General features: G+C 38.7%; 1 protein-coding gene across 1 annotated transcript; it reads right to left on the bottom strand.

The window, feature by feature from the left end:
• Positions 1-494: 494 nt before the first annotated feature.
• SEC22B (SEC22 homolog B, vesicle trafficking protein) lies at positions 495-20127 on the bottom strand. The gene is made up of 5 exons (XM_070395870.1): positions 19904-20127; positions 13262-13371; positions 9139-9299; positions 6388-6534; positions 495-2461 (listed from the first exon to the last, which is right to left on the bottom strand). Exons 1-5 carry the CDS (start codon positions 19976-19978, stop codon positions 2307-2309), a joined length of 648 nt encoding a protein of 215 aa, XP_070251971.1. The 5' UTR covers positions 19979-20127; the 3' UTR covers positions 495-2306.
• Positions 20128-21630: the final 1503 nt, after the last annotated feature.

The following is a 21630-nucleotide window of genomic DNA, read 5'->3' as shown; positions in this document are numbered from 1 at the left end:
TTTGAAACTACAAACCTGATGCCATCTCTTGCCCCTTTATGACAGTGGGCCAGTCTAGCTCTTCTTCCTTAAGTCCCCATTGCCTACACTTACCCTAGCAGGTCCATGGAACCAAACTAACTACAATCCCCAAAATGTGCCTTATTCTTTTAACTCATGACACTGTATAAGCCACTGACTGTCTAGAATTCGGTATCTATTCTCAGTGTGGCCCCAATAACACTGCACACTAATTACACATTCTATTCTAGAAGGCTGATACATTTCATCTAGTCAGATCTTCCCTTCCCACCACCTCTAATAAAGAGTAGAAGTAGGAGCCATATTATGACAGTCTTGTTCTTTTTCTAACATCATAATCTTAAACCATTTTCTTATTCCTTTATTTGTCATTCCATAATCCCCCTTCTCATTATTTAACCCACTGAGTTTATGTAGAAAAATAGCTAGAAGGTTATAGGGACATAAATAAACTAGGTAACAACACTTCACGCTGAAGGGAACATTCTAGAAGTATTTATTTCACTGCTGACCACTTGGTTACAGCATGCAACTCTCAACAGCGAGCTGCCACCCTCCACTCCTACAGAAGCACCAAATGCTACGGTGCCTCTACTTAGTTTTCAGCCTTTCACAGACTTTTATTACCAACATCATTACCGAGGGACAAGCCCTTTGGAGACTTAAAAGCACTTATTCTCTATAAAAAGTAACTTCATATTTCATGCACAAAACTCCAATTGGCAGATGTAGGTCCAAAATGGAAAGAAAAAAATGTATTCTAGTTCTGTAAATTATCAGGAATAAAATAAGCATTTCTCCTTGCCCTGTTATAAGGAAATAGAATTATTTTTCTCTATCAGGAATCAAGACAGTAGCTTTGATGAGCCCACAGTTATAAAATTATTCAATGGTTAAAGTTCCTTCTGAAGATGTTAAGAGGTAAGAAGATGGCTCATTTTCCTGTACAATTTAAAGAAATATTTGCAGTATTTGTAGGAGATATAGGTTATATTGCAGGCCCTTGTGACAATATTTAAAAGACCTATTCTCCCATTTAGAAAATTCAATCTCAGAAGATAAAAGAAAATCCCCATTATCCCTGAGCAAAAAGGGGAAAACATCATAGGTACTTTTGTTACGAGAAGTCACTATAAATGAGCTGCCTAACTCTAGGTCATTTGCAGAGAATTTATATAAACTTACGCAGGTGTGAGGTGCCCTCAGACTTTCTCAGATAAATGTATTTAGTAGTTTGAATAGTCACTCTGCAAAACTTTAAATTTAATTAACCACACAACTGAACATTCTCCATTTTGAAATTTGAGACTGTCCTGAGAAGATGCCTATGGGACATGAAACTATTGGGCACAGAATAATTTTTTAAATATCAGCAAACTGTGACAAGAGGGAGAGAGTGGGGAAAACTGTAGTGGAGACAGTGAGAAAGGGGCAGGGCAAAGCTATAGTTAGGAACTGGGCCTTTCTTCTCCTCAAGTCAGGGGCCTCTAGCTACATGTATGCTATCCTCACTCTTCATATAAACCAGACGTTGAAAAATAAAATTAAGAATGTCCCAAACTAATTTAAGTCTTTTAAGGAATAAATGACAGAAAACATTTTAGCTTCTTAATCAAGGAGTGCTATAATAGAATTTCAAGGCATCTTAATATAATTCGTTTAACCCTAAAGCAATTGTGCAATAAGCAAAATATAAAAGGAAAATAACAAAGGTTAACTTCCTACAGGGGCCAACAGACAAGATCTTTGCTGCACGGCAATTAACCTTCACACACTGGAGTCTTATTTAAAAGGCCATCGGAAACTCAGATTACTGAAAATCACAAATGTCACCAACAAAAGGAATGTTGATCAGATAGAGTCAAAGAACTTCCCAGAGGGCTGCCTTCTCTGCAGGAATTTCAGCCTGTTGCTAGCACAGGTTGGTTTAGTTAAATCTCACTGATGGCTCCGTTAAAGAATGAATGCCCCAGTCAGTGCTGTTTTAAAAATGTAAAACACTGGGAGGGGAAAAATACCCAAAATAAAACAATCTACTGTTCCCTAACATATACAGCTTAGCACCCAGAGAAAGCCTCTGCCCCCAAAAGAGACTTTCCCCATAGGGTTAAGCTTCATTAAATGAGGTGTAACCTTTCATTTTCAGGATTTGTCTTTTCTTGCAAGGTCCTTAAAGGCAGAAGTTCCACTTGGATTCTAACACACATCTCTGTGAGCTCAGCTTCCTGAAAACACACACCTGCCGGGGTCTAGGTTCTCCCTTGCCAGTGACCGGGCTCACTACTTCACAGCCACCAGAATCGCACATACACTATCAACATGATGAAAAACACAGCCACTGCTGCAAGTTTGGCGTAAGTGGACCGCATGTTCAAGTACTTCGCGTCTTGGCGGTATTTCTTAGACAGACTGGACAGATTGTTAGCCTTCGAATCCAATGCTGTCAGAGAAGAAGAAAGGAAAACACTAATTAGTCCATGGAAGTATTTTATCAAATGTATGAAGTCATAAAAATAACCAAAAGGAGTGGCACGATACCAAACAACCACTATGCTTAAATGATCATTTTTATTTTAAGGGTAAGGTTACCTGTACTGATTAATTCATGATCCTAAAGCACTGAAAAATCTACAATGCATTTTAAAACGATCAGACCAAGTTATGTTCAAATTCTTGAGGCTGCATAGTGAAGTGGTTGGGAGTGCAGGCTCTGGCCTCTGACTCTTTGGTCAAATTTCAGATGCATCAGCCATGTAACTCTGCCTCACTAAAGCCCCGGTTTCATCATCTATGTATTGGGGATAACAGAAACTATATCAGAGGCTTATAGGTACAAACCAATGCCTGTAAAGTGAGCACAATGCCTGCATACGGTAAACATCTGAGAAATGTTAGCCAACATTAAGCATCTCCATAATCTTTCAATGGTCTAAATTATATTCCCTCATATTTTGAAAAATAATAATCCATGTAAAATAACATTCAGATAACCAGGAAATCCAATGAACCAGCCATTGAGTATTAAGCTATATCTCAATGATGAATGCTGCCAAATGTCTAAGATTCTCCACATTGTAGAGACTATTATAGGTGCTAGAAAACCACCAATATCTACTAAATTAAGCTTTTTAGAATATTTTGCAACATTTCTTTTCCCTACAAGTAAATGACATTTGTAATGTCATTATCTTCTTATAATTGTTAACTGAGCAATTAGAGAAATAGCCAGATAGACAAAAGCTAGACTGGACTAAAATATATGGCATATTTTAATAATAAAAACAAACTCTCAATTTGACATAAATGAATTCTGATCAAACTTTTTACTTCTTTAAGTTTTTGAAAAACTATTTTGCAATCTGAATGTTTGTTCTTCCTCAGAGAATGCTTCTGGAATATTTAGAGTTGCCTAATAGAGACTGGTTTTGATTGAGAAATGTGGCATTACTTAATAGCACAGGCATGACAGCTACTTCTAAATTATCAACTTGTCCTGTAAGAAAAACACCTAGTCATGTAAAAAAAAGAAGTTACAGGATGAGAAATAACCATGACAATGCTGCAAGGAATCTTTCTAGCCAGTCTACTAGAGTGCACAACTCATTGGACAGAGGTTTTTAACTACTGTGTTTATTTTGCTATATTCCCAGTAACTAGGACAGAGTCTGGCATATATAGTCAGTGCGCAATAAATAAATATTTGCTAAATGAATCTAAGCTGCTGAGACTAACTGGACAGAGGAACAAGTATTAGGTCATATGAAATAAGTAATAGTTAAGTGAATTCCTCTGCATCAGAACATTTAGAAGCACATGATGTCATTAAGACAAAGCTACTGCTTGGAGAAGTCGTTTAGCCAATATGAGAAGACACCATGTGAAGTGCTAGAGGATACAATGATGGCCAAAACATGTTTTTTGATCCCTATATTTTTGAAATTTACAGTGACACCTTTGAATGAAAATACAGAACCTATGACTTAAGAGAAATAGGTATATGTAGGCAGTAAAAAAGGTCATAATTTGGTCTTGCTGAAAGAACTCACAGGAACTATTATTGGGTCTTAAATGCAAAGTAGACTAGCTAAAAATTAGAGAAGAAGACATAAAAGATGGATTCTTATTATGGATAAGCTTAAAGAGAAGGAAAACATTATATGAGGTAGGCTTATTTTTTCATTGTCCTTCAAATATGCTCCATTCAGAAATGGTTTTTCTTCCTCTTAAAATACCACTCTGCACTCCTTCCTGATGTATTAAATTTCAAGAATCCTTCCTGCTCAGTTCACATTTATCTACTTCCTTCTACATTTTTATAGCTCTCATTGTCTATATGTCTATTTAAAACTATCATACAATGAAAATGGACAATGGGCCAACAAAAAAGCAGTGTGGCTTTTAGGAAGCTATTCAACCTTTCTGAGTCTCTGCTTCTTTATCTATAAAACTGGTTTGACACCACCCACTTCACCTGGGATTGCTCTAAAGCAGGTGTCCTCAAACTTTTTAAACAGGGGGCCAGTTCACTGTCCCTCAGACCGTTGGAGGGCCGGACTATAGTTTAAAAAAAAACTATGAACAAATTCCTATGCACACTGCACATATCTTATTTTGAAGTAAAAAAACAAAATGGGAACAAATACAATATTTGTATTTGCATGTGGCCCGCGGGCCGTAGTTTGAGGACCCCTGCTCTAAAGAATAAATAAAATATATGTAGTCCCCCAAACATCTTGTCTATCATTAAGTGTTCCATTGATGTTTGTTTCTTATACCATCTATAAAATTCTGACAATGTTTCTTATTTTCCCAATCAGATGAAGTTACTTCTTTTTCAATCAGCATCTCGGCTTTGTAGCAGCCAGCAAAGCACTAGGAGAGAATTCTTTACATTTCTGATGAACTCACCAATATATGTATTTTGGATTTTTAAAAAAGTTCCTGTGGTCTACTTTATCACAAGTAGAAACTTTAAGTCTGTTATGATAAAAATATACACAGACTCACTTAAAATTACAGTGTGAAGCTATATGCTTGGACAACTGCTTCCTAGTAACATAAAGGTTAAAATTTACAATATATGATAACAAAATTTATTCATGAATATGTAGAAAGGTTAAATTCAAGAAATATTCTTAAGACATCTACTTGTGATCATTATTATGAGAAACATAAAAGAAATATATGAAATAGACATAAAACATAAGCACTACCTTTAAAAAGTACATGTCCACATTAAACACTTAGGTAACATTTAAATACTTAAGTAACATTTAAACATTAAATATAAATATATATTTAGTATTAATAAATATATGAAGTATAAATATATTTATTAATACCAACATATATATTTCAGGAAATTTTCATAAATAAGTACATACACACATATACACAAATACCATATGGTATTGGTTAAGCACCATATGTAGCTAAGTGCTTTAAAGAATTTATGTGCTAAAAAACACCATATGTAGCTAAGTGCTTTAAAGAATTTAATGTGATATGGACTATAAGGATCAGAAAAGGCTTATTTATTTAAATATGTTTGTATTGATTTTAGAGGGAGAGAGGAAGGGAGAGGGAGAAACATTGATGAGAGGCTGCCTCTGGCATGCCCCCTACTGGGGATAGAGCCTGCGGCCTGACCAGGATTTTAACCAACAACCTCTTGCTGCATGGGCTGACATGCAACCAATTGAGCCACACTGGCCAGGGCAGCAAAGGCTTCTTCATAGAGGTAGTTCCTACCTAGATTTAAAGAACAGGTCCAGGATGACCTGACTGAGTCAGAATGTTTGTAACTAGGGAGAAGGAGAGGAGTTTGTAATCTCCTTACCTCCCAGTATAGAGGACACAATGCTTTTGCACATTACAAGTACACAATAATAATGACTGAATTAATTAAAAGTAAGTTGAGACCAGACTAAATCTCATCTTACAGTCAGAGTTTTTAAAGTTTTCAGCAGAGGATTATATAACATTTGATCGGGCAGCAGTAAAATCTCCCCAAGTGGCTACTCAGGAAACCACAGCAATTGACAATTTCCTCTCATTCTTCTTTTCATTTCTGCTCACTTATGTAAGTGTTTCTATAAATATTTACGTAACTTTGTAAATATCTTGGAAATAGTAATTGCTTCTGATATGGAATGAGACCCTTATTGTTTCAACTCAACAAAAGTAATCATGCTAACAAAAAAATATCATAGTGGAAGCTTCATAATGTCATCTGTTTCTGAGAAATGAAGTCTTAACAGTGCTCCATAGACTCTGACAGCATGAAAGTTACACTAATATAAGCTATCCTTGCCTCTGGAATGAGAACCATCTCTTCCTAAGACTTATATGACTTTTAGCTACTACCTGAGAGTGCTTCTCCTCGTTGTAACACTTCTTCGATATTGGCCACCATGAGCCTCTGCACGTCTTGCAGTTCAGTGTTGATGGAGCCTAGGTTTCTCCGAGCACGACTGTCAGTGTATAGCTTCTTGGTTTTCTGAATGTAGGTCTCTAGAATGATGGAGAAAAATGACCATAAACGACTTCTTTCATGTCCATCAAAATACTGAAATAGGGTTTAGGGGCAGTGATGGCGAACCTATGACACGTGTGTCAGAAGTGGCACACGAACTCATTTTATTGGTTGATTTTTCTTGGTTAAATGGCATTTAAATATATAAAATAAATATCAAAAATATAAATCTTTGTTTTACTATGGTTGCAAATATCAAAAAATTTCTATATGTGACATGGCACCAGAGTTAAGTTAGGGTTTTTCAAAATGCTGACACGCTGAGCTCAAAAGGTTCGCCATCACTGGTTTAGGGAGTTCTGAGTTTAGCGCTGGATTGCTACTATCCATGCTTAACCAAGCTGTTGGGTGAGTATCAAAAGGGGAGTTTTGATTTCTTCATTTGTAAAATGTAAAGATATAATTAGATGACTATGCAGGAGAAATATCCTTTGCACACCCTCAAAGTGCAAATTAGAAGTGGCTACTTTCAGGATCCTTAGAGAAATTAAGACCCACTACAGTAAGCCTTTCCTGAAAGCAGACATTTTCCAACTGTATTGTGAGACTCTTATGGTTTCATTACTTAACACGACAAAAAAAAAAAAGGCAACAATCTAGCATTTCTACAGCCTAACATGGCAAAAGAGTGATAAAGTATTTTCTTTAACATTCATCCCAATTTCACTCTGTTCGTAAACTTCGGGTAAAGCAGACATGTATTAGGGAATTTCCCAAATAACACTGTAAACTGCAGCTTCAATTGTGTTTAGGCCATGTCTATATTTCTTAGAACTATAGAAGAATGACTTATTATTAAAGATTACATCTCAACATTTAACAAAAATCTTAAGCTATTTGTGCTGGATACCTCTCATTTGCCTCTTCTGCACCCTGCTTTTGCCTTGGGAAGTTGACCTACGTGGACTACATCAATGGGCTCTTTGCCCCATAGCTTTGAGCCAAAGAGGGAGCCCCAAGAGTAGGAAAGAAGAGCAAACAGTAACATCAGGGTATTTAATCCTTTAGCTCCTCCCTGAAAAGTCACCTTGGGCTGGCAATGTCCCTCCACCAACTTACACTGGAGCTGGCCTTCTCTATGAATGTTCTCCTTCCCCAATCCAGAAACTGCTTCTTTTTCTCATTCCTTTGGGCCTGGGGATGGTAACAATTACTGTGTTATGCGCCCCAGTACCTTGCAGTGCACCTATAACCCGTTCATGTCTCTGTCTATAATCCTTTAACCTAACTTGAGTGTACCAATTATTTCCTGTGTGACCTTGACAAAGCAGTCTTATTTTTTTTCTTGGTTTACTAGACTGCTATTGTCTACAAACATAAAATTAAAAATCACATACATTAAAGCAATCAGCTCTTGGAGAGTTATAAAACACTGGAGTATTTTGCTAAACTTTATTTATTTCTAAAAAACAAGTTGACGTCCTTATCTAGAAAACTTGAAACACTTCAGAAATATAGAGATAGTAAAAACCAATTTCGTTTTTTAACTAAAAATGTCAGCAGTGAAGGCTGACCATAGGTATGCCGTCTTACTTTTTCTACTTGCTGTACTAGAACATTTCCTTTGATCTACTACCATCAGATACTTTAACGAGGCTGAGCAATGCTGAGTCTATAATTCTTATACAAATATCAACACCCATACTCACTACTTCAGCATGTAGTAAATGTTATCCCCCAATGCCATCTATCTTCTGGTACTTTTCTTTAAAATTAGAGAATCTTATTTTTCTAAAAGAAACAAAACACCCAAAATCTTGCTGATTTCCAAATTCTGACCTCCATAAAATGAGCCTTACTGTGAGTGTGTGTGTATGTGTCTGCTTGGGAAAAGAACTTGGCTATTATATACCAACTAGAGGCCCGGTGCATGAAATCCATGCACTGGGGGGGGGGGGGGGGGCGCGAGGGGGGTTGTCCCTCAGCCCAGCCTGCACCCTCTCCAATCTGAGACCCCTCAGGGGATGTCCGACTGCCGGTTAGGCCCGATCCAACAGAGATCGGACCTAAACCAGCAGTCGGACATCCCTCTCACAATCTGGGACTACTGGCTCCTAACCACTCTGCCTGCCTGCCTGATTGCCCCTAACCACTTCAGCCTGCCAGCCCAATCACCCCCTAACCACGCCCCTGCCAGCCTGATTAACACCTAACTGCTCCCCTGCTGGCCTGATCACCCCAACTGCCCTCCCCTGCAGGCCTGGTCCCCCTCCTAATAGCCCTCCCCTGCCAGCCATCTTATGACAACATGGGGGTGGCCATCTTCTGACATGAGGGCATGAGGGTCAATTTGCATATTACCTCTTTATTATATAGGATTAGGTAGACTTGACCTTAATGAAGAATCAAATCAAATAACCAAAAAGGGCAAAGGGCAACAAGTTCTATGGGGAAAAGATCAAAAGACTAGCAAAAATTACTTATAAGAAGAAAGGCCCATTCATTTAAAAGGACAAAAAGAGGTGGAATGAAAGAGGCAGAATCCAAAACTTCAGTAAAATTATGTGAAAATTGTCAGCATAACAAATAGCTTTTCCATATTCTTTGCTCCCTTGATAGAAAGGTGAGGAACAAAAACTTACCAAACTCAATAAAGCAATAGGGTCTAGACACAGTGGGCACCTTCTTTCCATACTGTTCATCAAACTCTGAGTGTAAATCTTCTAAGAAGGCAAAAGCCAACTTCTTAGGGAAGTTAGCTTCACTCAAAACCAAGTAACACACTCCTTGTTCAATAATGTAGCTGGAGAGAGACAAAAAAAAAAGTTGTTTGTACAGTAACAATTTTCTGACAATTTGAAGCAGACTCTCAGTGCCATATAAGCTTTTCAAAGATATTTTAACCTAAGGAGTGGGAGGCTAACTAAATCAGAAAGCCAATTTCAAACAATAAATCCTTGGAATCAGAAAGCAAACATCTTTCCATTAATAGAAGTATATTCCAAAAGGAGTACTTAGACATGTTTAGTATAACTGTCTATTCACTATATAATTCTTCAACTAAAATATCCTAATACCTAAGGCTTTTTCTTGATACCTTGGAGTTGTGACTCCATCCATCCTTTGATTATGTATGGTAAACTAGTATACACAGTTTTAAACTCCTTTCAGCTGTAAGAAAAAGAGTGAAACTAAAAAATGTCATGGATACTTCAAAGTTGGAATTTAACGTTATTTATAGGCAATAATGACCTCAGAACTAACAATATCCCCTGGTATCAAGGTAGGAGGACTCCGTATCAACTGGAAACTGCCCAGTAACAGAGCTGGCTTCCTCTTGTGAGAGTGAGCTCCCCACATTCTGGAAGGGGCTATGACTGAGATGAGCTACTAAGCCCAGACAAGCAGCACAAGGAAACTGAGGCAGGTAGTTAAACAAGCAGTTTACAGCCATCTAGTAAAACGCATAATCTTATTGCCCCTAAACCAAAGACACTTAAGAGTAAATGGTTTGCACGTCTCCTCCCCAACCAGAGGTAAATAGCCTAAATCACCCTCATCGGGGAGACAGATAGAAATCCAATTAATGCCATTTGTCCCAACCGTACCCAAGGACAGATGAAGTTAAGGAAATAAATCTTATTTTGGCACCAGCATAGAACTGCTGAATATTCTACTGAGATTCTCTCATAAACCCCCAGCCTTTAAAACATTCAAAGTCCCAGGGCATGCTCTCCCTCCCAGGAGCACCTGGGTGCCTCTCCCAGCCCTCTCTACTTCCCCCACAGGCCTGTATCTCCTAAACTCTAAGGAACCCCACAAGGCTTGCAACCAGGGAGCAATAGGCAGCAACCCCCTGACTCTGTCCCCCTTTTCTCTGACTTATTAGTGAGCCAAAGCAGCCCAGCCTAGGCTCACTTCCCCACCGAGTCCCTCTCCTGTTGCTTCTTCTATCCTAGGCCCTACCTTGTTTCACTGTCCTCAGCTTTAATAACTGTCCTCTGAAAATCACCTGGACTCACAGTGTGAAATCTTTCCTGCATGAAGTCCAGAACCCACACACTACCAGCCCGCACCTAGGCAGACCCGCTCAGGGCCAGGTCCCCTTTCTGGTAACGTGATTACATGTTTGAGATATTCTTGGAAAGATTAGGCTACTCAGTGGTTTTCAAATGTATTTTGGCCATTGTAGTGTTTATTTCAGCAAAAATTACATTCAGAAGACCAATATGTATAGAAAATAAAATATGTTCTTCAGTTTAAGGAGGCATCTATGGGTCCCCCACCCCTCCCCTGCCCTACTCCTAAGGCATCCTAGGACTCTACAGAGTAGTGTTTCTAGTCTATTATATGATCACTCAGGCCCTTTATAATAATGTTGATGATGGTGATAATACTGCTGTCCTATCTTTTGTTGTTTTTTTCCTAACCTATAGTAGAGATAAAGGTATCATATAATTAAGTGCTTTTAACCTTTTGATGTTAAAAATTAGATTTATAGGAAATGTTTTATATACTACACAAATTAATACCTTATGAAACTTAATGCCACTACTTTATTAACCAATAGGCCAGGGTTTTTTGTTTTGTTTTTGTATACTTATTTGCTTGTTTTTGATGAGTGGAAGTTTTTGTTTTTTTCCTTTTAAGTTAAATACACAAGGCTGCTCCCAGATACCTTAGTATTCGAGTTCCTAAAATAGCAACATTATTCAGCTAATCCTCTTTTCTTTTCCTCTGATTCTCTTATCCTCTTTTTTCTTTAATCCTTCCTGTTTTATCACCTTCAAACTTGACATGTATTAAACATTTGATACCAATTATTTGTATATCATTTGAAATCCAATAAAGTGCCTTTGATCCCCCTCTCAGCTGTATGCATTATCTATAATCAAGGATTGAGATGCTCTTGAAGTGTCTTTTATAATTCTCTTTTTTCCTAAGTAATAAGTAACACTTCTAACTATTCTCTATGTGCCAGGCAAGATATTAAGAGATATACATGGATTCCCTTTACATGGAATAAAAACTATGATTACTTTCCCTACTTTATAGAGGAAACTGAGGCCTGGAGAAGTATATATGAGTTGTTCAAGGTTACACTATTAGTAAACAAATATCCTGGTGCACAGATTTGTGTACATTGAAAGGAAATTAATTAGAAGAAATATTTTAATATTGCTATTTGCCCTTTCTCTATAATAGAAGTGTCAATCAAATTCACAACCGACATGACAGATAGAAAACACACGCATGTGATTTGCACCAGTGAGAGCTTTTATATGTACCACGCATGCAAGAGTCACCTTAGCCTTTTATATCCTATATAATAAAAGGCTAATATGCAAATTGTCTCCACAGGCAGGAGTTCAACCAACCGGGAAATAGATGTGCGCTGACCACCAGGGGTGGCGTGTAACATGGTGGGCATCGGCAATGCAGCGCTGGCAGTGGGCAGCAGTGGAGGTGCTGCTGGCCCCATGAGCCCCGACAAGAGTGGGACTGCGGCGGGATGGTGGAACAGGTGAGTGGGCCGCACCAGGCCAAGGTGGGTGCAAGTGGGGACCCCGATTGTCCTACCAGTTGCCCCACAGATTGGCCCTGATCACCGGCCAGATCTAGGGACCCTACCCTTGCATGAATTTTGTGAATCAGGCCACTAGTATATAGATAAACTTGCTTAATTAGACCTGCTTTCTGATTTAGCTAAACTTTTCTCAGGCCAGTGAAGCACCCCAACTTCTCTTTCAGATAATTGTCAGCAACACAGCAGTAAATATCAACACAAAGCAGATTATTACTGTAGATCATGCAGGGAGAACAAAGGGTAAAATATTTAACTGCAGCAGTGTTTGACTATATTCTGAGCAGTGAGAAAACCTGAAGTCATTTCAAGTTCCACCATTTCTTACTTCTTTTCAGTCAGGTCAAGTTCCTAAACTTTCTAAATCTCTGTTGTCTTGCTAATGAAAAGAAAATAGGATTCTACTGAGTCTCCAATGTACCTACTGCAGAACTTCTGTGAGGATCAAATGAGATGAGGCACGAGAAAATGCTTCACAAACATTTGGCTGAACTGTAAAATGTTTCCACCTGGCTATAAAGCAAGCTGTGTTCCTGGGCTGAAGAAACTGCAAGGAGGCTAGTCACTAGGGAGAGGAGGCTGGGCGTTGCTACATGATGTCATTACCCGGTGCCCACAGCCACCGTTTCTGGGCTGGGTTGGGCTGTGGGCTGCATTTTGCGCCATGGGGTCTTGGCAACGTTGACTGCAATTTGGTGGGGTGTTGCTCCAGGGTGGTGGCGGAGCCTGTGTCCCACTTGGACAAAGCCGAGTATTGGTTTGTTGGTGCCAGGTCCATGGTGCCATTTATTTTTAAATGACCAGTGAGCATCATGGCAGCTCCTGCATTGAGCGTCTGCCCCCTAGTGGTCAGTGTGCATCATAGCTAACTGTCATGGGGAAGGATGGACACTCAGCCTTTTATATATATACAGATGTTTGAGCAGGGTACTAACCTGAATGTGTCTGGTTCAATGAAGCTCCTAAAGCAAAAGCAATCTATTATTGCATGACAGGTATAGCATTCACTAGACACAAGCTGAATAAACAAATCAAGATTTGAGTTTTGCAAAATTAGAGCTGGGGAAGTGGCTTCACTTTTAAAGTTATCTTACTTTTAAAAAATTATTCTCATCACATGTTACTTACATTTACTGTATTTCATACTTAAATGATCACAAAGAAATCAGGATTATACTCACTGAAAACTCATGGTGTCAGCTTCCAAAGTACATCTGGTAGGGGATTGCTCGTTCAATTTTCGAAAGAGTTGCTTAGCCTGACTCTGGTACTTTTGAAGGTCCCGAAAAGCCTGAAAGAAGACACCTTCATTTAAGAATTTTCCAGCTCTGGCCAGTATGCTCAGTGGTTAGAGTATTGTTATCAGTCTGGATCTGAGGTTGAGTATTGAGAAAGAACAAAGTGAAATCTTAAAATTCTAGATAGTAAAATGCTGAGCCAAGAGTAAAAACAAGGAAGCAATAAAAATTATTTCAATGGCAGATAAGCAATGTACAAGTAAGTATAGCTATATTTAAAATGCTGAATTGAAAATGCAAATCAAAACCACAATGAGATACCACCTGACACCTGCCAGAATGGCTAATATAAAAAAAAAACAAGAAATAACAAGTGTTGGTAAGGATACTGAGAAAAGGGAACCCTCATTCACTGTGGGAATGTAAATGTATGTGCAATATTGCTTAATGATAATATATAAGGGTGCAGCCACTATGAAAACAGTATGGAGGTTCCTCAAAAAATTAAAAATCGAACTGTCATATGATGCAGCAATCCCACTTCTGGGCAGTTATTCAAAGAAAATGAACACAGTAATTTGAAAAGATATATGCACCCCTAATATTCATTGCAGCATTATTTACAATAGCCGAGATATGGAAACAACCTAAGTGTCCATCAATGGATGAAAGGATAAAGAAGATGTGGTATACATACACAGAATACTATTCAGCCATTAAGAAAATGGACTCTTATCATTTGTGACATCATGGATGGACCTTGAGGGCCATTACATTAAGTGAGTCAGAGAAAGAAATACTGTATGACCTCACTTATATGTGAAATCTAAAAAACAAAACAAACAAAACCAAAAACCAAAATCATAGATGCAGAGAACAGATTGGTGGTTGCCAGGGGGAAGAGGGAGTAGTGAGTCAAAACGGATGAAAGGGATTAAAAGTTACAAACTTCCAGTTATAAAATAAATAAGTCATGGGGATCTAACATACAGCATGATGACTAATATTAATAACATTGTGCTGCATATTTGAAAGTTTCTGAGAGTAAATTTTAAATGTCCACATTACAAGAAAAAAAAGTAAGTATGTATGGTGATGGATGGTAGATTTATTGTGGTGACCATTTCACAGTGTATACAAATATCAAATCATTATGTTGTATACCTGGAACTAATATGTTACAGGTCAATTATACCTCAATTAAAAAATAAAATAAATGAGAATAAAATGGTAAACTGAACAATTAAATATGAATAAGAAAGTAAACAAGTGAACCTGGGAGTTAGGCAGAGACCACTAGAACTATCAATTTGTATATTTATCTTGCTCAGCGCTGTCTTTATGGCAATGATTTGTTATAATGCTGTTCACTTGAGAAATATTTCTATATCAACACATATAAGTGTATATATATGCATGTACATGTGTGTATATGTATGTATTTATAGTTTTATATATTAACACTTTGAAATAATTAACATTATATACTATCATTAAACAATATTGCGTGTATGTGTGTGTGTGTGTGTGTGTGTATAGGGTGTCCAAAAAAATGTATACACACACTTTGAATAATTATAAAGGCAGTGTTTATTAAAATACATTTCATTTTCAAAATTGAGCTATCAGCTGTTCAGTTGTGTATACATTTTTTGGGACACTTTGTATATATATATAAAATTTTTTCATGACTGGTCAGCCAGTAAAGGAGACTGAACACGATCACATGCTTTGAACTAGTGCACAATACCCTACGTTCCTAGGTTTGAATGGTATTTGCCAATCTGTTTGCTTCCCCATGCCCTTATGTAGCATTCAGAAGAGTTCTGACCCCACAACAATAGATAAAAAGAATGCAAGTAAAGTTGGAAACGCTACTAAAGTGCCAAGAAATAATATCAACGTAGACTAATGCTTTTCAACCTTGGCTTTACAATAAAATCACCTGGAGATCTTTAAAAAAAAATACGCATACACAATCTCCACCCCGAAATGAATTAAATCAGCATCTTGCACAGAGCTCATACACTGCTATTTTTAAAGATACCCACAACCACAGATGTTAAGTTTTTGACAGCTAAAGGCAGGTGAGCACCTTAAAGTTTATTTTATATCTGACAAGTCAAACTTGCTCAAGGGCTTGGGGTCAAGAAGAAAAGGGGCTAGCGTTTGAGCCCAAGCAGTCTAGCTCTGAGTTCCTGCTCCTAAGCATGCAATACCACCTCTTCAATTAAAACTGCTGCAGCAATAGCAGATACACCATCCAGGTCATGTTTTACCATTTAATATTAAGTCAAATTCATAGAAAGTGTTCAAGATACCATGTGGCAGCTTAAATCTAGGTCTCACAACATAAGCACTACTTATGTTAAAGATAAACCCTGTGTGCTTTCAAGATTAAAGTCTACCTAAAAATAATTAGATTAGATATCTTAATTCTGTTTCCTGCTTTATCTAAAATGGACTTGAACCTTTTTACACTATAAGGAAAGGTATCTGTTAGTAATCCAATAATAAAGAGGATGTGAATGTCTGAAAAATTCTGAAACTAATCTGAGTTCATCCAGTAGCATATTTAGGATGTGGGTCTGTATATAATATAAAAAGTACAGGGTAGCCGAACCGGTTTGGCTCAGTGGATAGAGCGTCGGCCTGCGGACTCAAGGGTCCCGGGTTCGATTCCGGTCAAGGGCATGTACCTTGGTTGTGAGCACATCCCCACTGGGGGGCGTGCAGGAGGCAGCTGATCGATGTTTCTCTCTCATCGATGTTTCTAGCTCTCTATCCCTCTCCCTTCCTCTCTGTAAAAAATCAATAAAATATATTTAAAAAAAAAAAAAGTACAGGGTAGTAATTGGCCAAACAACTGCAATAATTTCCATTGGTGTCACTAGGACTGCTGAACAACTAGTTGTATCAAATGCCATCTTTTGCCTTTGCAGAATGTTTAGGTAAACGCTTATCATTTTAAAATTCCTGATGAGCTCAACTGGTCAAAGGCCAGAAGCACCAAAACCAACCATTTTCCTCTTAATTACAGTAAGGTGATTAATCAAAACTCATTCAACTCTAAACAGACTATGCTTTTTTTGGAGCTATCTGTTGCCTACTAGGTTAGCTCTTCAAGTCCACAGAGCTGGGGCAAAATGAAAGAGAAGAGAGTATGTTTCATTTTGAGGTAGAACAGAAAGGTAGGTGAAAAAACTGCAAACACCTGAAAAGGAGAAACAGAGAATGGAAGAAAGAAAAAATAGATTATCAGTTAGGAACTCTAGGATTGAAAAGAAAAGTTCATCTCTCTATTGCCCTAGACCCGTGTTTGGCAAACCGCGGCTCGAGAGCCACATGCGGCTCTTTGGCCCCTTGAGTGTAGCTCTCCCACAAAATACCGCGCACATACAGTGCAATAGAAACTTCGTGGCCCATGAGCAGAAATCGGTATTTTATGGAAGAGCCGGTATTTTGTGGAAGAGCCACACTCAAGGGGCCAAAGAGCCGCATGTGGCTCGTGAGCCACGGTTTGCCAGCCACAGCCCTAGACCTATGCTTCTAGTTAAGCACAGAGGAAACAATGCATAAGACAATCTGCTGATATTTTTTTATTTTACTCTCTATTGTATTATCTGAATAACCATTCAACTGCAGTAATAATGCAGCTTGTACACGGACTAGCACCTAGTAACTACTTAAAATATGTTCTATTTTATCAGTGTAAATACTTGAAAAGGTACTTTGAATTATTTGACCTGGACAATTAAGATACTTACTATAAAAGTATTTGGTAGAGATATCCATTTCTTAAAAAATTATTTCTGGACTCCTAAGATGTAAATACATTATTAAAAAGTCATAGCACAAGGTTGTAAATTTAGTGTAGTGGGTAGATACTAAGGCTCTAGTCTGGAGTCAGATATTGATTAAAAACCAGGGTGGCAAAGCAGGGTTGATTTTGCCCCAACCGCCACCCCCGACCCCAGGACATCTGGCAGTGTCTGCAAACATTCTCGGTTGTCACAACTGGAGGGAGGGCGGAGGTAGTGCTACTGGCATCTAAGGTGTAGAGACCACGGATGCTGCTAGACATCCTACAATGCACAGGACAGTTTCCCGCAACAAAGAATTCTCCATCCCAAAATGTCAACAGTGCTAAAGTTACGAAACCCAGATAAAAAATTGCATTGTGCCCAGCCAGAGTGGCTCAGTTGGTTGAGCACAGTCCTGTGCACTGCAGGATTGCCGGTTCAATTCCCAGTCAGAGCACATACCTGAGTGTGGTTCTATCCCTAGTCAGGAAATGTACAGAAGGCAATCAATTCATGTTCCTCTCTCTCTCTCTCTCTCTCTCTGTCTCCCCCCACCCCTCCTCTCTCTAAGCATGTCCTTGGGTGAGGATTAAAAAAAAAGAAAAAAAAATTTTGGTTGTGCTACTTATAAGCTATGTGACTTTACTCAAGAGACCCATCCTAAATTTCAGAGCGTCCTTATCTAGAAATGGGGATAATAACTGTATCTATTGCTGTTAAAATTGCATGATATCATGCACTTAACAGGCTTAGCACAGTGCATAGACTGTAGTCAGCATTCTATAAATATTCTGTATCTATTGTAATGGTAAAGATTAGTCTACAATTGATATTTTTGCAGGTAATAAAAGTTTAATGCTTTATCATTCAAAGTCAACATTTCTAAAGGAAATCACCATGGGATTACAATCACAAAAAATATTGTGATTGTCAATTGAACAAAGCAACCCATTTTGGTAGATGGATACCTAATCTGTAATTAAATTAAGAAACACACACTAATATGTCAATTTTTCAATAAAGTATCAAGGTAGAGAGTCGGAGCCTACTAATATTAATTTAACTTCAAATCCATTTTATATTCTTTGCCCACATTGAAATTCAATGCAATAGCTGGAAAGCTGACCAGATTTCCCCCACTTTGGGAAAACTATTTCTCAGTCAAAAGACACACCCTTTAAAGAGTATTTCACCACACCATCCCACTCTTCCAAATCATGCTCCATTTAAAACTTCCACTCCTTCTGCAGAGTGTTTCTAGAAAATCTTAACAAATTGGAAAAGAGAAAAATATTTCACAATTTAAAATTCAGAGCATGCTCCATTTTTTTCCACATTTTATATCAATGTTTAAACTTGTTTTGTTGAATGAACAGAAAACATTTCATTTGGCATGACCTGCAACTTCAAAATCTGTATCACTGTTCTTCTAAAAGTGGAAGTAAACACATTTCTATATCAAACCTACAAATGCATACAACCAAAGAGAAGCCTCCCTTATTACCAGATGCTGCTGTCGGTGTAAATGTCATTTCTTCTGGGAAGAGTTTCCTGATCTCCCCGACTCAACGTAGAGACCATACCTTTTCCATGTTTAACCAAACCTTCGTCCTCGTCCACAGCAGTTACACTCCGTTATAATTGTTAGTTGTCTGGCTTTCCCACCAAACTCTAAGTCCCAGGAAAGTGGGGACTGTGTGCGCTAATCCCCTGCATTAGCACCAGGCTTGGCACATTGGGTGTGCTTCATAATTTATTTTTCACAAATATATGAACAAAAAGTCCAAGAAAAGATACGTGCAAACATTTTTTCCCCCCTACAACTCGTCTTATTTTTAAGCCTTGAAGTTTTCGTCCAAAAGCTACTTAGGTTGTATGAGAAAGTAGGATGAAATTGTTACTTTAAACATGTTATAAACAGTTCATTCTCAGCCTCCCTTCTTCAGAGACCTCCCAACCTTGCTCTAGAAACTTGCTTCACACCAAAAACTTTCCCTTGTGCGTCTAAGGCACAAAGGAGCTCCTTTTCAAGATGTCTGAGTTGTTGTTGTTTTTTTTTAATCAATCCAATACCTTTTTGAGCACCTAGTAGCATAAAGCTGCTGTTGTAAAAGCGATCACAAACACAAAGATGGCTAAGATCTGTCATTTGCCTGCTAGGAAACTCTATGAAAAGGCAAAGAAAAATAGTAACGTGAAGGCAGAAAGCGCAACAGGAAGAAAACACAGGGGCTGTACCTCCAACGGTAAGAATCTATAGAAGGAGGCGGGGACTGGGCATAACCTTGACAGAAGGTGCGGAACTGAACTTGAGACAGGTGCCTCCATGTGGCAATACCACCTCACCCGCTTTCAAAAGATATCGGCGAGCGAGGCCAAGGATCAGGTGCTGGAGCTGAAGAATCCGGGAGCTGGTGTAACCCAGGGCCTGTCAGCCAACCTTAGCAGCAGCCAAAACTTAGACGTCCTGGATTTTAACCAAGTCCCTCAAGAATGGCAGAACACTGGGGGACCCCCATCAGCGGCACCTCTCCTTCTCCAGGGCGTTCTGTCTGCTCGTTGCAAGAGAAACAGGTAACCCCAAAATCCACCTCCGCCTTCAGAGCAGATTTCTTCTAACAGGTCGTCTCTCCAAAGCCAAAAGGTAAAACAAAGCACTTTAGAGAGGACCGGAGTGTCCGGGAAGTCGCAGGGGTCTCCCGCGTCCTGAGAAGAAACCAAGTGCTGAGAGCACAGCCCACCCCCGGCAGGGACTTGGGGTCGCGGGGAGCCGGTAGCTCACCTGTTCGTCCTCCTGTATCGAGGCGGCCAGCGGGAGCCCGTCCGCCACTCGGGCGATCATCGTGAGCAACAACATCTTCGCAGGTTACAGGAACCCCACGCTGGGCCGCCCGGCTGTCGGCGTCCTCTGGGTTTCCTCCGCCGCTCGCACAGTTAGGTCTCTCCCTCAGTTCCCGGAGACCCAGCTGCTGGCGTCTCCGCTTCCTGCTGAGGTGGCCGGAACCAAGCTTCAGAGCTTCCACTACCGGTCCCCAGAATTGGCTTCCCACTGAGAAACACAACCCTCGCAACACAGTTCCGCCGCCTCTCCTTCCACCTTCAGGCACTTCCAAGGCCCCACTCACTTTTCTGGATTTCGAGCTTCCGGTAAGCCTCGAGGGCGTGGCACACAAACTGAAACAGAAAGTTCTAGTTCTTGATACTTTACATTTGTGGAGAGGGCTGGAAAGGAGGGTGGGAGTTAATGAGTACTTAGATGGAGGGTGTGTAAAATAAAATCAGGCTACATATATTCATATTTAATTTTTCTATTTTTTATATTATATGTCCTATACATAGTATTTTATATGTTAGTATATTTTGAGGCAGAGATTTTGGGTTTTTTTGTTTTGTTTTGTTTTGTTGTGTTGTGTGTGTTTTGTGTTTTGTTTTTTTGCTTGTTTGTTTATGCTCTACCACCAGATCTCTGAACAATTTCTGGAAAAAAAAAAAGAAGAAGAAGATATTGTATGTGTGAATAAGTGACCAAGTACAGGACCTCAGAAATCACCTAGTCCTAGATCAATCACTCTTCCAAAAGCTGGGAGATCTGCTACATCTATCATGATAGGTACCAGGGTAGTCTTGCTAGAACCTCCAGTAACTAGGTATTCACTCCCTGCAGGAGAGACCTCTAGAAATTCCATTTATGTTACCATCTCTAAAATGGGGATATTGTCTGCCTCTCGGGATTTTTGTGAATATTAAATGAAAAAATGTATGTACACAGGTTTTGTAAACTATAAACTTTTTAAAATTTATTATTTTAAAAATAATAAGTACTTCTGTATTTATTATATTAATAACAACTCTTTATTAAGCACTTGCAGTTGGTGTTAAGTGCTTTATGGATACTTATGGATACTAGTTATTTAACTAAACAACCCAGGAAGGTTGTTTCATGTTAGGTTCCCACTTTGTAGTTGGAGAAAAAGCACTAGAGAGTTATTTTTCCAAGGTGACACAGGTAGCAGCGATAGGAACAGGATTGGAACAGAGGTTGAACTTCAAAGCCTATTCTTGTAATCCTGATGCAACTCTGTCTTAACATTTAACCATCAGAAAAGAGCTCATGTTTTTGTTATCTTTTCTACAACTCTACAGCTATTAGGGGAAAACTAATATTATTTCTTGAGAGGATTTGGGGAGGAAGACCCAATAAGATCTAATAATTAACTCCAGATAAAAGATAAAAGACTAGAATATAGGAAAGACAAAGAGACCAAAGCGGTTATTAACAGACAGTGAGAAAGTAACATAAAAGGCAATCCTTGTGTGTATGAGAGCTTAAGTTGGTAAAATCATAATATCTTACATTTAGAATAGCTCATAGATAAAAGCTGATCTAACTTCCCATCCTCCAACATAATAAGTACAGCCTCCTACCACCGTTTCAAATGATAGTCATTCAGCCTCTTCAAGAACAATTCCAGTAATGAGGAGTTATTAATACAAATATTTTAACAATAC

The sequence above is a fragment of the Myotis yumanensis genome, unplaced genomic scaffold (assembly GCF_028538775.1).
Source record: "Myotis yumanensis isolate MYYU_CA2020_CCGP unplaced genomic scaffold, mMyoYum1.0.hap1 SCAF_17, whole genome shotgun sequence".
Classification (NCBI taxonomy): domain Eukaryota; kingdom Metazoa; phylum Chordata; class Mammalia; order Chiroptera; family Vespertilionidae; genus Myotis; species Myotis yumanensis.
The sequence above is the reverse complement of the archived record's forward strand: the minus strand, read 5'-3'. Positions and strand labels throughout refer to the sequence as shown.